At 42.4% G+C, this 16934-nt stretch overlaps 1 protein-coding gene across 1 annotated transcript in view; it reads right to left on the bottom strand.

Moving 5' to 3' along the window:
- The window catches only part of KATNIP (katanin interacting protein), a 357151-nt gene that overhangs the window by 243671 nt on the left and 96546 nt on the right, over positions 1–16934 (bottom strand). The window contains exons 10-12 of the mRNA XM_063430236.1: positions 15838–15954; positions 9017–9049; positions 7833–7881 (exon numbers count right to left, since the gene is read on the bottom strand). Of these exons, the coding sequence (XP_063286306.1) occupies positions 7833–7881; positions 9017–9049; positions 15838–15954 (199 nt within the window). The remainder of the gene's footprint in view (positions 1–7832; positions 7882–9016; positions 9050–15837; positions 15955–16934) is intronic.

The following is a 16934-nucleotide window of genomic DNA, read 5'->3' as shown; positions in this document are numbered from 1 at the left end:
AATTTAAATTACTTATTATTTGTAGTTTATAATAATATATATACAATATATATAGTTATTATATATATTATATATATGCACACGTGTGTAATTTAATTATAAATTCAGGACCGTCCTCGGTCGGCATTGCAAAAATGCCGATGACGGTCCTGAACCGTCCTCGGTCCTTAAGGGGTTAATGATATTTTATATGTTTTGTGAAAAACAGTTTTTTGCATACTTAAAGTTAATTTTATTAAATACACGGAGGCTCCTATTATGCTTCTCTTTCTTTAATTCTCCCTCAGCAGCAAAGAGAGATATATGCAGAAGAGAGAAAAAACAAATAACATTAGCATATTGACAGTGCTATCATTGGTATCCACCCCCTTAGTATATAAGCTGTAGCACTCCATGCTTCTTCCTCTTTCTTCGCTGCTCCCTCAGACCAGATAAGTACACTCTCCTCTAATACCTATAGTGTGCTCTGGTGGGATTATTTTATATTGTATTTGCAATTTGCTCTGTTTATTTACTCAGCTTATTGGGATACTCTACCGTTTCATCCCTTCCCACTACATTTGCTCAATTATCTGTTTCCTTTGCTGTACATTGCTGTTTTTCTTGTGTGACCGTTGTGCCCTCAGTTCCCCATTTGGGCTTTTTCTGTTTTCCCTCCCTCCCTCGGGTTGGGGCTCTCTTCCCCGGTCACACTCTGCCGGGTTTCGCTGGCGTGGCTCGTCAGATACCCCCGCTGCGTTTCCCGGCACTTATTTCTGCACCGCCGGGCAGACCTACTTTAGTCCGCACGGCGTTTTCAGGTTACTTTCGTTTTCGCCGCTCGTGAGCGGCGCGCATGCGCGGTGACTCGCGGCGGCCAATTTTTCGGTTTCTGGTCACCGGTTAAGGCGGCAGCCATTTTAAGAACCGTGCATCGTGGGTTTTTCCCTCTCACACGCTCTGAGAATCGATCCTTTCCCGCTCTAGACGGGTACAGTCTATTTATAGCACTTTTATACTTTGGAGCTACCCTCCATCTCCCTGTACCTTTTTTCCCATCCTGTACCTGGGTTAATCAATCCTAGTACTGTCTTTTCACTTTATTTCCAATATGTTATTTTCTTACTTGCACTCAGTTATCTACCATGCAATCTGGTGATAACTTTCCTGACTAACTTAGCCCATCAATGGCAACTAATAACCCTGACCCCCAGGCTGACCCTGGGCTTATGGGATCGGAAGAATTCCAATCCCTTCTGGACACCACCATGTCCAACTCTATTTCAAAGGCCATATCATTAGCCATGGGCGCAATGTCCTCTACCATCTCGAACTCCATTACACAGGCGCTCAGGCGAGTCCAACCTCACGTTACCCCTGCCTTGATCCATACCCCTCCTGAAGGGACACTACCAGGGCGCAAAGCGCTAGGCAAGTGCAAACACTTACAAGACCCCCCCCCCCCCCCACACACATGCAGGTTGACCCTGCTCTGATTGACACGCCTCAGGCTGTCCATGATGGTGCGCAACAACCGCGCAATAGAGCTTCTGGGCGAGCTACGGCTACCAGAGACTGGAAACGGGCAAGAGCCCAAGATGTACTGTCTGACTCAGAAGAGGAGGGGGATGAGGGGTCAGACGTCCTGTACTCTGACCCGTACGAGGATGAGCTCTCAGAGGGCGAAAGCCTCCAGGGAAAACAATTCCCCTTAGCACCGACACGTGCCTCGGCACAATCAGGGGCGCCCGGGGCAGAAGCAGCCCGCGAACCTAAAGATGTTCCTCTATTTGACCCTGACAACTTAAGGCACCCATGCTCTGCTGAGTGGGAACCCTCCGAACACATCGCCCAATACCTGGCCCTCAGGGTACGTACGTCCCTCTCCCAAGAGGGCCGTAATAAGTTGAGAGCGGAATGCCCCCGACCAATACCTGATGCTGTGGCAAAAACCCCAGAGGTGGACCCTCAGACCAGTTTCCAGCCAAAACCATCTGGAAACCTAAGAGGGGACTAGACTATTCCCTCCGAAACTGTCAGGACAAGTTCCTAGACACCCTGGGTCCCGTCACTAAGCTGTATGAACTGCTGGAAGCAGCTCAGTCGGGTGAGGCACCTTTGGACTTTGACGTGGCGTTTGGGTGGCTCCAACGCTTGGTCTGCATGATCGGTAAGGCCAATACTGCCATGTCAACGGAACGCAGGACAGCTATCCTGCTGAAGATTGAACCCAAACTGGCTAACATGGCCTCCTCTGAACCGGGGGCCTCGGCTAAGGGTCTGTTATTAATCCTTCGTCAAAGATCTGGGTTCCTATGTTAAAACCTTCATGGCTCTGAACAAAGCCCAATCGTCCAGTAAAAGAGTCTTCCACCAAAAGGTTTTCGGTGGGGCCGGTAGAGGTAGGGGCCGTCTACCCGGCCACAATACCCGAGGTTTCTCCAGACCGGGCAGAGGCTCCTTCAACACTCAGAGGCAAAACCAGGAACGTTCCTACACTCCATTCTTCCCCTCTCGAGGAAGATCTTGGAATGCCCGTGGCGGCAGAGGAACAACCCCAGGAAAACACCCTTATGGTGAGTACAATTTTTCCCATTTTTCCCATATAAATGTGGGGGGCAGATTGGCTTTGTTCTCTCAGACTTGGGCCACGATCACATCTGACAGCTGGGTGTTACAGACTGTCGAGGGTTACAACCTAGAACTGACGGGTCTTCCCTTTCAGGATTCCCTTCCACGGGTGCCACACATGCCACAGTCTCACCGCGACCTCATCTCCACGGAGATCGAGGTCCTACGCAACAAAAATGCCATAGAGGAAATCCCTCTAGATACCCCAGGTTTTGTGAGCAACCTATTTTTGGTGCCGAAGAAAGGCGGGGGTGTCCGCCCGGTTATCAACCTAAGACCCCTCAATGCCTTCACCCAATATCGGCATTTCAAAATGGAGGGCATAAACTGCCTCCGAGACCTCCTCCTCTTGGGAGACTGGATGGTGAAACTCGATCTACAAGATGCGTATCTAACGATCCCGATAACACCGACGCACAGGAATCTGCTACAATTCCAGTGGGGCACAAAGAAATGGCGCTTCTGCTGCCTTCCTTTCGGTCTATCCTCCGCTCCCTGGTGATTCACGAAAGTGTTGAAACCGGTGGTTGCGTTCCTCAGATTACACGGAATTCGTCTCATTATCTACCTGGACGATATCCTCATACTGTCAGGGACACGATCCCTTCTGTTGTCGCACCTGTCGTGGACCCTTCACCTCCTACAGAACCTAGTTTTCTTGGTGAACTGGGAGAAATCGGTGCTACAACCCTCTCAACAGATGGAATTCCTAGTCGACTCCGTCCAACAAATCCTGTGCCTCCCAACGGACAAGATGTCCAACATCAAAAATGAGATAAGGAGGCTAATGAACCGTCCAGACATTTCTCGAGTAATCGGCTTACTAGCGGCCTCCATATAGGCGATCTTCCCGGGACCACTTCACTATCGGGCGTTACAACGCCTGAAAGCATCTTGCCTAAGGAACGGTCAGTCGTACGAGACCAACATCACTTTGGACGAAGTATCCAAGGAAGAGCTGAGCTGGTGGTAACCCACATGGAAGCGTGGAACGGACGGGCGATTTTCGGTTCCACTCCAGATATAATAATAGAGTCGGATGCATGCTTAAATGGTTGGGGCGCGCGCTGCGGCTCCATATCCACAGGAGGCAGATGGTCAGTCAACGAATCGTTCCTACCCAAACTCACTGGAACTACTGCAGGCCTCATTTGCCATCCACAGCCTCACACACCCAGGGGCATCTCTTGCTCAATCCTCCTCAAATTGGACAACATCTCGGCAGTCAGGTACATAAACTATCTAGGAGGTACCAAATCACGCATCATGGAGGTTTTGGCTCGAGACTTCTGGCATTACTGTTTGCGAAACAATGTGTCGGTGACCGCGGAACACATACCAGGCCTAGACAATTACACCGCGGACTGGAACTCCCGATACCTGAGGGATTTAGGGGATTGGAGACTCCAACCGAAGGTATTCTCCAAGATCGGGATTCCTGGTGGTCGCAGTGGTGAGAGTGAACTCTAGCCCCATAAACACACTGCCCCCACACACCATACACATTCACACACTGCCCCCCATACACCCACACACACCATACACATTTACACACATTGCCTCACACACACACACACACACACACATACACTGCCCACCCATACACACACAGCCCCCCATACTAACATTGCCACACACATACACAGCCCCCTCATACACACATTGCCCCACCTACCCTACACATTCACATACTACACCCCCTCACACACACTGAACCTTTCACACACGCTGCACCCCTTACACATTGCACCACTGCTCCTATACCCTACTACAGTCTCATATCCCAGCAGACCCCAGGTAAGTTGTCAAACTGTTCTTAAATGGTTTGACTACTTACGCTGAAAGGGGGGCCCGGCCCTCCTGGCACCATAACGACTACACAGAGCAGTAGTGGTTATTGTGCATGGATTATTTCTTTAAATAATCTACAAGTGCCCCAGTAGCAAGCAAGCCAGCCAGCCCACAGGCCGGCCAGATAGCCCACAGGCCGGCCAGTAGTTAGCCAGCCAGCCCACAGGCCACCAGTTAGGCTTACAGCCAGCAAGCCCACAGCCTGCCAACCGCAGCCAGCAAGCCACAGCCTGCCAGCCAGCAAGCCAGCAAGCCAACAGCCTGCCAGCCGCAGCCAGCAAGCCCACAGCCTGCCGGCAGTAGCCAGCAAGCCCACAGCCTGCCAGCAAGCCCACAGCCTACCAGCCACAGCCAGTAAGCCCACAGCCTTCCAGCAAGCCCACAGACTGCCACCCAGCAACAGTAATTAAGGTAAGAGGAGCCAACTTGGCCTAGGTATCAGCGAGCTATGTTGTGTTGCTATATTGTGAATAGGAACCAGAGTGTTGGAGAGCCCCCCCTCCAGGCCCCATTAGACTCCATTGTAGTCTCTTATGGGACCTGGAGGAAATTCTTTCTAACACACTCTTTAAAGGACACTGAGATAGCCTCTGCTAGAATGCTCCCCCCCTCCATGGCACATTAGCCCTCAATTGTAGTCTCTACTGGGGCCTCGAAGGGATTATTGCACTTTTGTTCCTTGTGTCTAAAGATTGTGTAGGGTGTGGCTGGAGGCGGTGCATGGAGGCGGGACATTTAAAGCATTTAAAAGGGCATTTAAAGCATTTAAATCGGACAAATCAGATGCATCTTATAAAAGATATAAGGAAGCAAATAATACGTGCAAAAAGGCAATTAGACTTGCTAAACTTCAAAATTAAAAAAATGATAGCTAAAGAGAGCAAACCCTAAAGCATTTTTTAAGTACATAAATTCTAAAAAAAACAAAAATGAAAGTGCAGCTACACTAAAAACTGAAACGGGGATGTTAGTCAATGAAGACCAGGAAAAGGCAGGAATTTTAAATAACTATTTCTCCTCTGTATATATTAAGGAAGAACCCATGGCAATAGATGTGCAAATGATTGCTACTAAAAACTTGCAGAATAATTGTAATTGGTTAACTCAAGACAAGGTGCTGCAGCAACTAAAGAAAGTTAATATAAACAAAGCTCCAGGGCCTGACGGTATCCATCCGCGTGTACTTAAGGAACTAAGTGTAGAAATAAGTGAACCTCTGTTTTTAATCTTTCAAGATTCTTTTCTTTCAGGAAGTGTTCCGGAGGATTGGAGGAAGGTTTATGTGGTTCCTATATTCAAAAAGGGTTCAAAATCCTTGCCTGGAAATTATAGACCTGTGAGCTTAACTTCTGTGGCTGGTAAAATATTTGAAAGGTTATTAAGGGATTATATTCAAGAATTCCTTGAGAAGAACATGGTTATCAGCAAAAATCAGCACGGTTTTATGAAGCACAGGTCACGTCAAACTAACTTGATTGCATTCTGCGAAGAAGTAAGTAGAAGTATAGATCAGGGTGTTGCAGTGGATGTGATCTATTTGGACTTTGCCAAGGCATTTGATACAGTTCCACACAGAAGATTAGTGTTCAAACTCAAGGAAATCGGTCTCGATGTAAATGCTTGTTCTTGGGTAGAACATTGGCTTCAAAACAGAGTACAAAGAGTTGTCGTTAATGGTACATTTTCAAGCTGGACAGAGGTGGCAAGTGGTGTCCCTCAGGGGTCTGTTCTGGGACCCCTTCTATTTAACATGTTTACAAATGATCTTGAAGACAGCATTGAAAGTCATGTTTCAGTGTTTGCAGATGACACAAAACTTTGTAAAATAATACGTGAGCAAGATATTACTTTGCTGCAGAAAAGGACTTGGGAATTGTTATAGACAACAAACTATGCAACAATGTGCAATGTCAATCAGCAGTGGCCAAGGCCAGTAGGGTATTGTCATGCATGAAAAAGGGCATTCATTCTCGGGACGAGAATATCATTTTGCCTCTTTATAAATCACTGGTAAGACCACACATTGAATATGCTGTGCAATTTTGGGCACCTGTTCTAAAGAAGGATATTATGGCACTAGAAAAAGTGCAGAGGCGGGCTACAAAATTAATAAAAGGAATGGAACATAAAAGCTATGAAGAAAGGATAACAAATTTAAACCTATTTAGTTTAGAAAAACGTCGCCTGAGAGGGGATATGATAACATTATACAAATATATTCGAGGCCAATACAAACCATTGTGTGGAAATCTATTCACAAACCGGACTTTACATAGGACACGAGGTCATGCGTTTAGACTGGAAGAAAGAAGATTTCGTCTAAGGCAAAGGAAAGGTTATTTTACTGTAAGAACAATCAGGATGTGGAATTCTCTGCCTGAAGAAGTGGTTTTATCAGTTTATCAGATGTTCAAACAGCTACTAGATGCATACTTGCAAAAACAGAATATTCAAGGATATAATCTTTCAATGTAGGGTAATAACTGCTTGATCTAAGGATAAATCTGACTGCCATTCTGGAGTCAAGAAGGAATTTTTTTCCTAGCTTGTTACAAAATTGGAAGTGCTTCAAACTGTTTTTTTTTTGCCTTCTTTTGGATCAACCGCAAAAAACATATGTGAGGAAGGCTGAACTTTATGGACGCAAGTCTCTTTTCAGCTATGTAACTATGTAACATGGGTGACGCTAGCTGCGGAGTATGGGTGGGGCCTGTAAGGGGGCCCTTGATTTATTTTGCCCGGGGGCCCTGAGGGTTCTCAGTCCGCCCCTGCAGGTAAGTGACTGTAATGTGATGCAAGTAGACATAATCTTAACTAAAATATCATATGTTATGACGACATGACAACAATCTGTCCACAATAAGTTAAAAGTCTATGTTGGGGTATATGATACAACCAATTACCAACCAAATCTTACCATATTTTCTCCTCTCATTTTAGCCTGAATTATGCTATCAAGGTGTTGAAGTTCCGATACAAGGCGCTACAGTCCACCCATAAAGAATGGACATTTGACTATCGCCCACTGTTCCTGTTCGGGCCAAGTTTATCGTTCGGTTATTGATCTGGTCTTCGGATCGCTACAGAAAGAGGAAGAAGCATGGAGTGCTACAGCTTATATACTAAGGGGGTGGATACCAATGATAGCACTGTCAATATGCTAATGTTATTTGTTTTTTCTCTCTTCTGCATATATCTCTGTTCGCTGCTGAGGGAGAATTAAAGAAAGAGAAGCATAATACTCGCCTCTGTGTCTTTAATAAAATCATGACTTTACGTCATGTTAATAGTAAAATCTAGGAATTGTCGTTTACATTTAGTATTTATATACAAGACAAAAGATTCCACTTAATACATAGGGATATCTATACCTTAATTTCAGATGACTTATTCTTTCAATCGCTTGTGAAACCACTCCTTCTTTTGAATTGGTATGAGACTGATAAAAAAAAAAAAAAAAAGGAAACCATATAATATTCTGTGGACATTTATAAACACGCACACAAACACAATTAACTTTCAGTTTGTAGTTTGTTTAACACCACTAAATATGAGCTATTTGTGGACTGCTATGGGTTCCAGAATTAACTCTTTAAAGAAAGATGCAATTGTCTACATTCTGAACCCAAATAAAACCGTAATTTAAGGGTTTCTCTTTATGTGATCAAATATATATTATATATTGTTTCTAAAGGACATACATTGCTTTATTTTAATATATAAACACAGCACATTAAGTGAATAAAATGTTAAACGTTTTTTTTCCACATTTTTGCTTAAAATACTTTACACATCCAGTGCAATTAAAAGAAAAATAAATCAAAATAGATTAATGTAACAGTCAGATAAGAACTCCTGTTGCATATAGCTAGTCATCACAGAGCTATGCCGGGAAAGCGGGTCCATTGCCGTCTTTTAAGGAACAATATGCAACAAGATTTTGTACATGCCAGCCTGCTTGTTGTTTTAAAGAGAAGCTGAATAAAGTATTTTATTACACCACGATCGTCTCTGGTCACATTGGGGAGCCTTTACAGTAAGAGCAGGCTTCTCTGCTCTACAGTTGTGAGTTATTATCTCCCCCTCTCCCCTATTTATATAATCATTTGTATTGTATTACCCTATTTTTTTTGTTTATTTTTTTCAAGAGATATCCCTGAAGTGATTATTCCTTGCTGATGAGAGTATATATACAGTGTCTTTATAAAGACACTATTTTTAAGCTAGATCTTAAAAACAATTTTTTTGCAGTCTATTGTGTTTAGTTATAAGGTGCGCTTTATTGTATTTAATTGCACAGTGCACTTTTACATGTTTTTCAGTTATTCACTTTGTATTCACCAGGATATCAATATATGTATGCACTTTATTATTGAGTGAAATCACTATTGACTTTGCAATATTTTAAAGATACAGTGCACTTTATATGTTTAACTTTAATACTAATCTAATCCTACCGCTAAAAGGATACAGTCAACAATATCAGTACTGAAATCAACAGATGGATCTCCTAGTTCACACAATAGAGAGCAGTATGTTACCACAATCTACTGGCTTTCTTCAGCTTTACAGGAATATCTCCCTGTAATGTTTAAACTTCAGTATGCTGTACCTGACTATTACACAGTGATTGGTGCCAAGCAGCTGGCAAAGCCCAGCACCAATCAAAAGTGGCAATGGGGGAATGCAGGGAGACCGTGGCTCCCTCAAACAAGTTGCAAACATAGAATCACTGTGGCTGTGTGTGCTCAGCCCTAGTGTTCTCAATTGATTTAAAGGGCTTCATAAAACACAAATTTTGAGCACTGTGTTCAGCTCATCAATCAGTCTGGGGCCACTTGATGTAGCCCCATTTGACAAGGGAAGCCTCAGTTACTGATTGATACCAGGGACTCTTTGGTGAGCAGGGATTTAGCCCTCCTCACACCATATTGTAACAATGGTGATTTAACCCCTTAAACCCCTTTTTATGATGCGGTGCACTCATGCTGGCGTCATGACATCACAGGAGCTCTAATCAATAAAAGCACAATCACACCTTTTGGGGGCATGGTTAAAATAACTCAGTTTGCCCAAGGTACAGTGCTCTGTTGTGGTTCCTAGTGTCTCTAGTGTTCCAATAGCGCATTCCTTTGTCCTTTTGGTATTTGACCCGGCTTGTTATCGACCACTTGGTTTTCTGGTTACCCTGACTTGGCATAGTTTCGTGTGATTGTGTATTTCTGGCTTCCCTTGACCTTGGCTTGTTTTTGACGTTTCTATATATAATTTTTTTCTATATTCTGCCCATTTTAAGGACCGGTTTATGGACATCCTATCTGTCTCTGTTTCTACTGGTGGGTTTTCACACTGCGTGTTGGGTTAATCGTTACAGTTTCCAAGGTCTGCTCTTCCCTCCTGTACTGTTCTCTTTCTTACCAATAACTCAGTCTCTTAATCTCTGCTTTTCTTTTCTTCCCTTCCCTCTCCTCTCGGTCTACCTCTTAACCTTCCACCTCCCCTTCACACTTATAGTGTTGGTGCAGTGTGGTTGGGGGACCCTTTTTTCAATCTTGCGGTGTACTTGTTTTTTTTCTGCTGCCTCTCCACATGTACACAGGGTTGTTTCCAAAAAACAACAAATACAGGGTGCGCTGGATAAAATAAACGAAAACGATAACACAAAAAGGAAAGTCTCTATAGGTACAGTGTAGACCTTGAGTAAATGTTCTTCTGTTCTCGCTTTGGAATCGCAGTGGTTGGATATGAAACACAAAAGCAGAGAAGGGGGGGACCAATAGTGCAAAACCGTATGGTAGAGAGGATCACGAACAACACAGACGTAGAGAAATGCCAACTTACAATTTTTAGAGCTAAGCCCAGCTCTAGGTAAAACAGCTTACAGTGGTATTTGATACTCCCCACATGTAGGATATAACTGGGCAATTGGAGTCTCCACACGATTCTTTAAAACTTCTGAGACAGACGTCAGCATATAAAATATATAAAAGAAAAAAACCCAATGGTGCAATAACTTAGGTAGTACTGCAACAACAGACAACACAGAGGTCCTAAGAGTGCCAACTTACAATTTAGAGAGCTATAACCAGCTCTGAGTAAAACAGCATACAGTGGTATTTAAACTCCCCACGTGTAGGATATTCCTCTAGTGATGCTTGTAGTGCCGGTCTTATGAAAAATAAAATCACAAGAGAGGGCCCATAGTGTTTTCCATATGTAAAAATGACAAAGTGATCAAAAGAAACGTACTTACAGTGTTCAGAGCAGCCACACTGCTCTATGAACCAAGCGTAGGTGGAATAATCCCCACCAGGGATTTCTTTTGCAGTACTGGATCTTCTATGATGAAGTCAATTTGGGGTTGTGGTATTCTCTTTTCGGCTTCAAGTATTGTTGTGACTGTTTTGCAACCTTTGTCGTGGGGGATAATTGTATAGAGTGATGTAACGTCGCAAGTCACTAAAATGTAGTCATTGTGCCATGTAAAATAATTTTTAGAGCTAAGCCCAGCTCTAGGTAAAACAGCTTACAGTGGTATTTGATACTCCCCACATGTAGGATATAACTGGGCAATTGGAGTCTCCACACGATTCTTTAAAACTTCTGAGACAGACGTCAGCATATAAAATATATAAAAGAAAAAAACCCAATGGTGCACAACTTAGGTAGTACTGCAACAACAGACAACACAGAGGTCCTTAGAGTGCCAACTTACAATTTAGAGAGCTATAACCAGCTCTGAGTAAAACAGCATACAGTGGTATTTAAACTCCCCACGTGTAGGATATTCCTCTAGTGATGCTTGTAGTGCCGGTCTTATGAAAAATAAAATCACAAGAGAGGGCCCATAGTGTTTTCCATATGTAAAAATGACAAAGTGATAAAAAGAAACGTACTTACAGTGTTCAGAGCAGCCACACTGCTCTATGAACCAAGCGTAGGTGGAATAATCCCCACCAGGGATTTCTTTTGCAGTACTATTAAAATTGTTTTTATATTTTAATAGTATAGGGTAGTACTACCCTATACTATTAAAATATAAAAACGATTTTTTTTTCACTATTTTAATATGTCCACCTATCATATGTATAACTGAAAGTCATGTGACTGCAGTCACATGGTAATGATGTCATTTTGGCGCCAATCTTTGAAATTCATTGCAAATTAGCTGCCTATATAATGTGAATAGCCAGGATTATTTACTCTACACTTGAAAAAGCCTACTGTTTGGCGAAACGCGTTGTGTATTTTTACTCTGTTTTATATTAAAGTATTTTGTTACTACCTTTTACTTTGGGTTAGTTCATTTACTTTATATGCTGCTGTTTTATCCTGGCTGATCTTTTTATCATCATTTTTAACAAGATCCAGTACTGCAAAAGAAATCCCTGGTGGGGATTATTCCACCTACGCTTGGTTCATAGAGCAGTGTGGCTGCTCTGAACACTGTAAGTACGTTTCTTTTTATCACTTTGTCATTTTTACATATGGAAAACACTATGGGCCCTCTCTTGTGATTTTATTTTTCATAAGACCGGCACTACAAGCATCACTAGAGGAATATCCTACACGTGGGGAGTTTAAATACCACTGTATGCTGTTTTACTCAGAGCTGGTTATAGCTCTCTAAATTGTAAGTTGGCACTCTTAGGACCTCTGTGTTGTCTGTTGTTGCAGTACTACCTAAGTTATTGCACCATTGGGTTTTTTTCTTTTATATATTTTATATGCTGACATCTGTCTCAGAAGTTTTAAAGAATCGTGTGGAGACTCCAATTGCCCAGTTATATCCTACATGTGGGGAGTATCAAATACCACTGTAAGCTGTTTTACCTAGAGCTGGGCTTAGCTCTAAAAATTGTAAGTTGGCATTTCTCTACGTCTGTGTTGTTCGTGATCCTCTCTACCATACGGTTTTGCACTATTGGTCCCCCCCTTCTCTGCTTTTGTGTTTCATATCCAACCACTGCGATTCCAAAGCGAGAACAGAAGAACATTTACTCAAGGTCTACACTGTACCTATAGAGACTTTCCTTTTTGTGTTATCGTTTTCGTTTATTTTATCCAGCGCACCCTGTATTTGTTGTTTTTTGTTTTCTCCATTTTCTGAAGGGTTTGAGGGTAGCCCTTCCTTTCAGGTGTGCAGCTTTTTTTCCCCCTTGTGATCAGTACTGTAGCGCTGTTCCCCTCCCACCTTTTCTCACTACAGGGTTGTTTCCGCCCACCCGTTTGAAAGCTTTTCACTGAGGGTATTACAAACCTTACTCCACTGACACTATTCCTGAATTGACTCCTTATTACTACAGCAGGAGCATCTCCCCTGCTCTGCATCTATATACATCTCAATTTGGTCCAATCATGGTCCTATCCATATTTCAATGCAATCCACACTATCAACCTAGGGATTGGACCTTGAAATCAAATGAGATACTTCTCAGTGACTAGCGAGCAAAAAAATCATGACCCTAACTGTTACTGGAGAGATTCAAGGTTGTGAATGCATGAATTCTCAGGTTTATGAGGTCTACAATGATTTGCTGATAACTAGAAGGTATTTGACTGCTCTCCTCACGCACAGATATCATCATATCCTACAAAACACATGGGTCATTCTTCCCCCTTCCTAGAAGTAATTTGTGGCGGCCACCCGGGTAAGATCCGGGATTTCACCGCCAGAGGGGTCTTTTCCCCTAGTAACACATTATGCCGTAGCAACTCTGGTCCCAGTAGCGATTACAAGAAGACTTTCCCAATAGCGATTATCCAAAGCAGGTATAGTAGTGATATAGCAAGTATAGCTTTCACCAACAGATATTAGTCGAGACTGAATGCGGAGGGTGAACTGGTTTATTGGAGGCCACACACAGCCTTTTATGCAACAGTCCCTGCAAGGGGTTTCCAACTCAACATTACAGGGTAATCTCTCCCATGGTTCCTCTGTACCAGAAAGATAACTATTTGAAAGTGAACATCTAAATTAAATTATCGCTCAGTTACAGTACATGTTCAATTTTTATACACCCAAAAATACACATAACACAATCAGGTACCCCCCTCCGGATAGCCTTGATCTGAGCACCCAACATCCAAAAAGCGTTCAGATCCCACAAACGCAGCCGAAACGCCACCGGGGTAATGTTCTTTCGGGGGTATGAAAACACACAAAATACTGAATGGAGGTCTTGGCCCTTATGCCAATTACGTGCCCCTCATTCAAGAGTGTGCTCCCACAGAACAGTGTTCCTTTCATATAAATAGAAACACGCAGGCAGGAATGGAAGTTCAGCGGTGTTCGGGCGGTCGAGTGTCAGATTTTAGTTCAATGCACTCGATGACCAAACACCAAGTGTTAATGAGGTGTCGAAAGGGGTGATAGAGGTAACAAGCAGCATACAAATGGTCTGGTAGTTTGTGGTTTTGTTTGGTATTAAAAAAAAATTAGAATACAAGTTTAGGCAGTATAGCAAACGAACCGGAGAATAAAAAGAGCTTTAATAATCCAGTGTTACATTGCTCCCACCTTGTGGGACACTGGCAGACCCGGCTTGACCTTTTTGGGGTCAACTTGGAGATGTCTGGATATAGCTTAGCGGCAAGTTTTGTTTGTCTGGAGAACCCGTGGGCATTGCCGTTTTGCTTACCAGGCTGGTAATGGATGGTAGTGCCAAACTACCGGTAGTTGGGCTGTAGTGCCAAACTTTACCGCAGCAATCGACTATAGTCTCCCGCGACCCGGTAAAGCCACACCAACGGGTTGTGGTCAGTAATCAAAGTAAATTCTTATCCGTACAGGTAAGGAGTCAGCTTCTTCAATGCCCACAACAACGCCAAGCATTATTTTTCCTACTACCACGTAGCTCACCTCCTGGGGTAACAATTTCCAGCTGAGATAGGCAACAGGGTGCTCTAATCCACCTTCTCCGACTTGACTTAAAACTGCCCCCAGTCCAAACATGGAAGCGTCTATGTATACAATAAAACTTTGTTAGAGACTGGGGCAGTCAAGACAAAGGCATTAATTAACACTTGTTTTAGAGACTGAAAAGCAGCATCACATATGGGAGACTACAGGACCTGCCAAGGTAAGCTTTTCTTTTCCTTGTCAGGTCAGTCAGGGGCTTAGCGACAGTACTATAGTCGGGTACAATGCGCCTATAGTACCCAGCTGTCCCTATAAAGGCCAGTACCTGGGTCTTGGTGCACGGTGTGGGCCAGTTAGCGACTGCCTCAATCTTAGCAGGTTCTGGTCACTGCTTTCCACACCCACCCCAAGAATTGGACTTGTGCCATGCCATGGTGGCACTTGTCCGGTTTCAGAGTCAGGCCCGCGACCCAAATCTTATCCAGCACTGTCCTTGCATGAATCAAGTGTTCCTCCCAGGACTCACTGTAGATCGCAATTTCATCCAGGTACGCACCGGAAAAATCCTGGAAGCCATCGAGTAGCCTATCCACCATGTGCTGGAAGGTGGCCGGGGCGTTCTTGGGGATAGCCTCCTCGGCCAGGGGAATCTGCCAATAGCCTTTGCACAGGTCTATGGTGGTCAGATAACGTACCCTGGCTATGCTATCTAAAAGTTCATCTACCCGGGGCATCGGGTAAAAAAAACGTACACTCTCTCTCAGAATAGCCGTTCAATATGCTGGTCAGGCCCCGCACCCTCAAACTATTTTTTTTTACCTTATTGATAATATTTGTATTAGTTTGTTCTATGTAATATTATTTAACACCAATATAGTGAGAGTTATTTTTTTTTACATTTTTTACTAAGGCGTTTGCATATTGTCAGTTTGCAAATCCAGGATAGTTTAGTTGATGAGTGGATTGGAAAAAAAAATGTATTTGTTTTGCAACCATTTGTGGAAATAGTTGGCTACTATTAGATTATTATTGTCTATGCTTCTTTATTGCAGGAGATATTGTAATGTGACACCCTGTCATATTATGGTGAATAATATAAAAAAAATGTTAATGCAATATGTTATGTTGGTGATAAATTCGATGAGCCAGTAACTACACTGCTCATTATCCAGGTTTCATCATCTCCTCTGAAAAATAGATTCTAGCATGTTTGAATCATTTTTCTTTTTTACATGTTGTCACTGATTAAGCTGTCATCGTATAGATTGCGTTTGTCACAATAAGGATATAATAATAGTTACAATAAATTATAAATGTTTCATAATTTTCCCAAAATATTATTTGTAATATTTTCTACCACAATTATCCCTACAACTTAGGGCCGGTCAGGTGGGCTGAAATCTAGCATTATAGCCATATACCGATTGACAAAGGCTGTAATGGACATGCAGATGATATATTGATCTATAGCGGCCTCACCGGTTGTTGGTCTGTGGTAGCTGGTGTTTCAAAAGCCTCATTTTCTATTTTAACAGCATTTATAACTTTAGAAGCACAGATATCAGGATCCTTGCTATCTGTGATACTTTTTCGGGTTGACGACTGGGGTCTTTCGAGTCGACTTAATGGTCCTAATGGGAAAACAGATATCAAAGAATATTAAAAGAATGCAACTACAAATTAAATATAACTATACAGCATATTAATGATGGCAGATCGTATGCATTATGTAAGCAGTAAAGTTTGTGTTACTTTAAATATATACAGAATAATGATCTAGTTGCACATTGACTAGAAAGACCTACAAAACAGCTCAGGTTCAGTCCTTGAATATTCCCATATGAAAAACATTGGAAGACTAGTGCGCAGCAAAACACTGCTGCACCAATCAGGTGGTCTCTCTGAGACCATCTGAGTAAAAATAGCAAAGTTTTGCTCTCCTAGTTCTCATATGCTCTTCTACTGCCTGTCAATATAACAGCCATTAGAGGCAGGTTAAACCTGCAATGAAAACATTGCTGTTCCTGCAGAATAAAGCAGCTAAAAGGATAAAATAGGGATACACTGAAGTGGTATGAATGCCTATAGGGTTCCTTAAAACAGTAAAACATGCATAAATTTAAATCTTTCATTCTCCCTCCTAATGCAGTACTGCTTTAAAAAAAAAAAAAAAAAAAAAAAAAAAAGAAATCTTCCGACACAAGGTTAACTCTTTGTGATTCATAACGGTCTTAATTATCAACATCAACTCAATCTCCACTTTTTTCACATAGTCCATAATAGTCCGACCTTAATGCACACACTAACCCTGTAATGCTACTATTATCCTTCCTCCAACTTCAATATTTTTTTTTTTTTTTTAAATCCTTCTCGGAGCTCAGTTTTCCTTTACAGTAGACATTATATAAGGACATATATATATATATATTTTAATTTAGTACTAAATTATGTATACTCGAGTATGTTTTACTAAAGAAATAAAGAAAATACAGAAAACAAAACACTTTGGCACTTGATTCAAGAATTCAAGACGTGCATTTTTTGTATGCTTAAGAGTGACAACAATTTTAAAATGATCTTAAAATTTAGATTGTTGGATAATCTTTGAAAT

The sequence above is a fragment of the Pelobates fuscus genome, chromosome 8 (genome assembly GCF_036172605.1).
Source record: "Pelobates fuscus isolate aPelFus1 chromosome 8, aPelFus1.pri, whole genome shotgun sequence".
Taxonomy (NCBI): Eukaryota; Metazoa; Chordata; class Amphibia; order Anura; family Pelobatidae; genus Pelobates; species Pelobates fuscus.
This window is presented reverse-complemented; position numbering and strand designations above follow the sequence as displayed.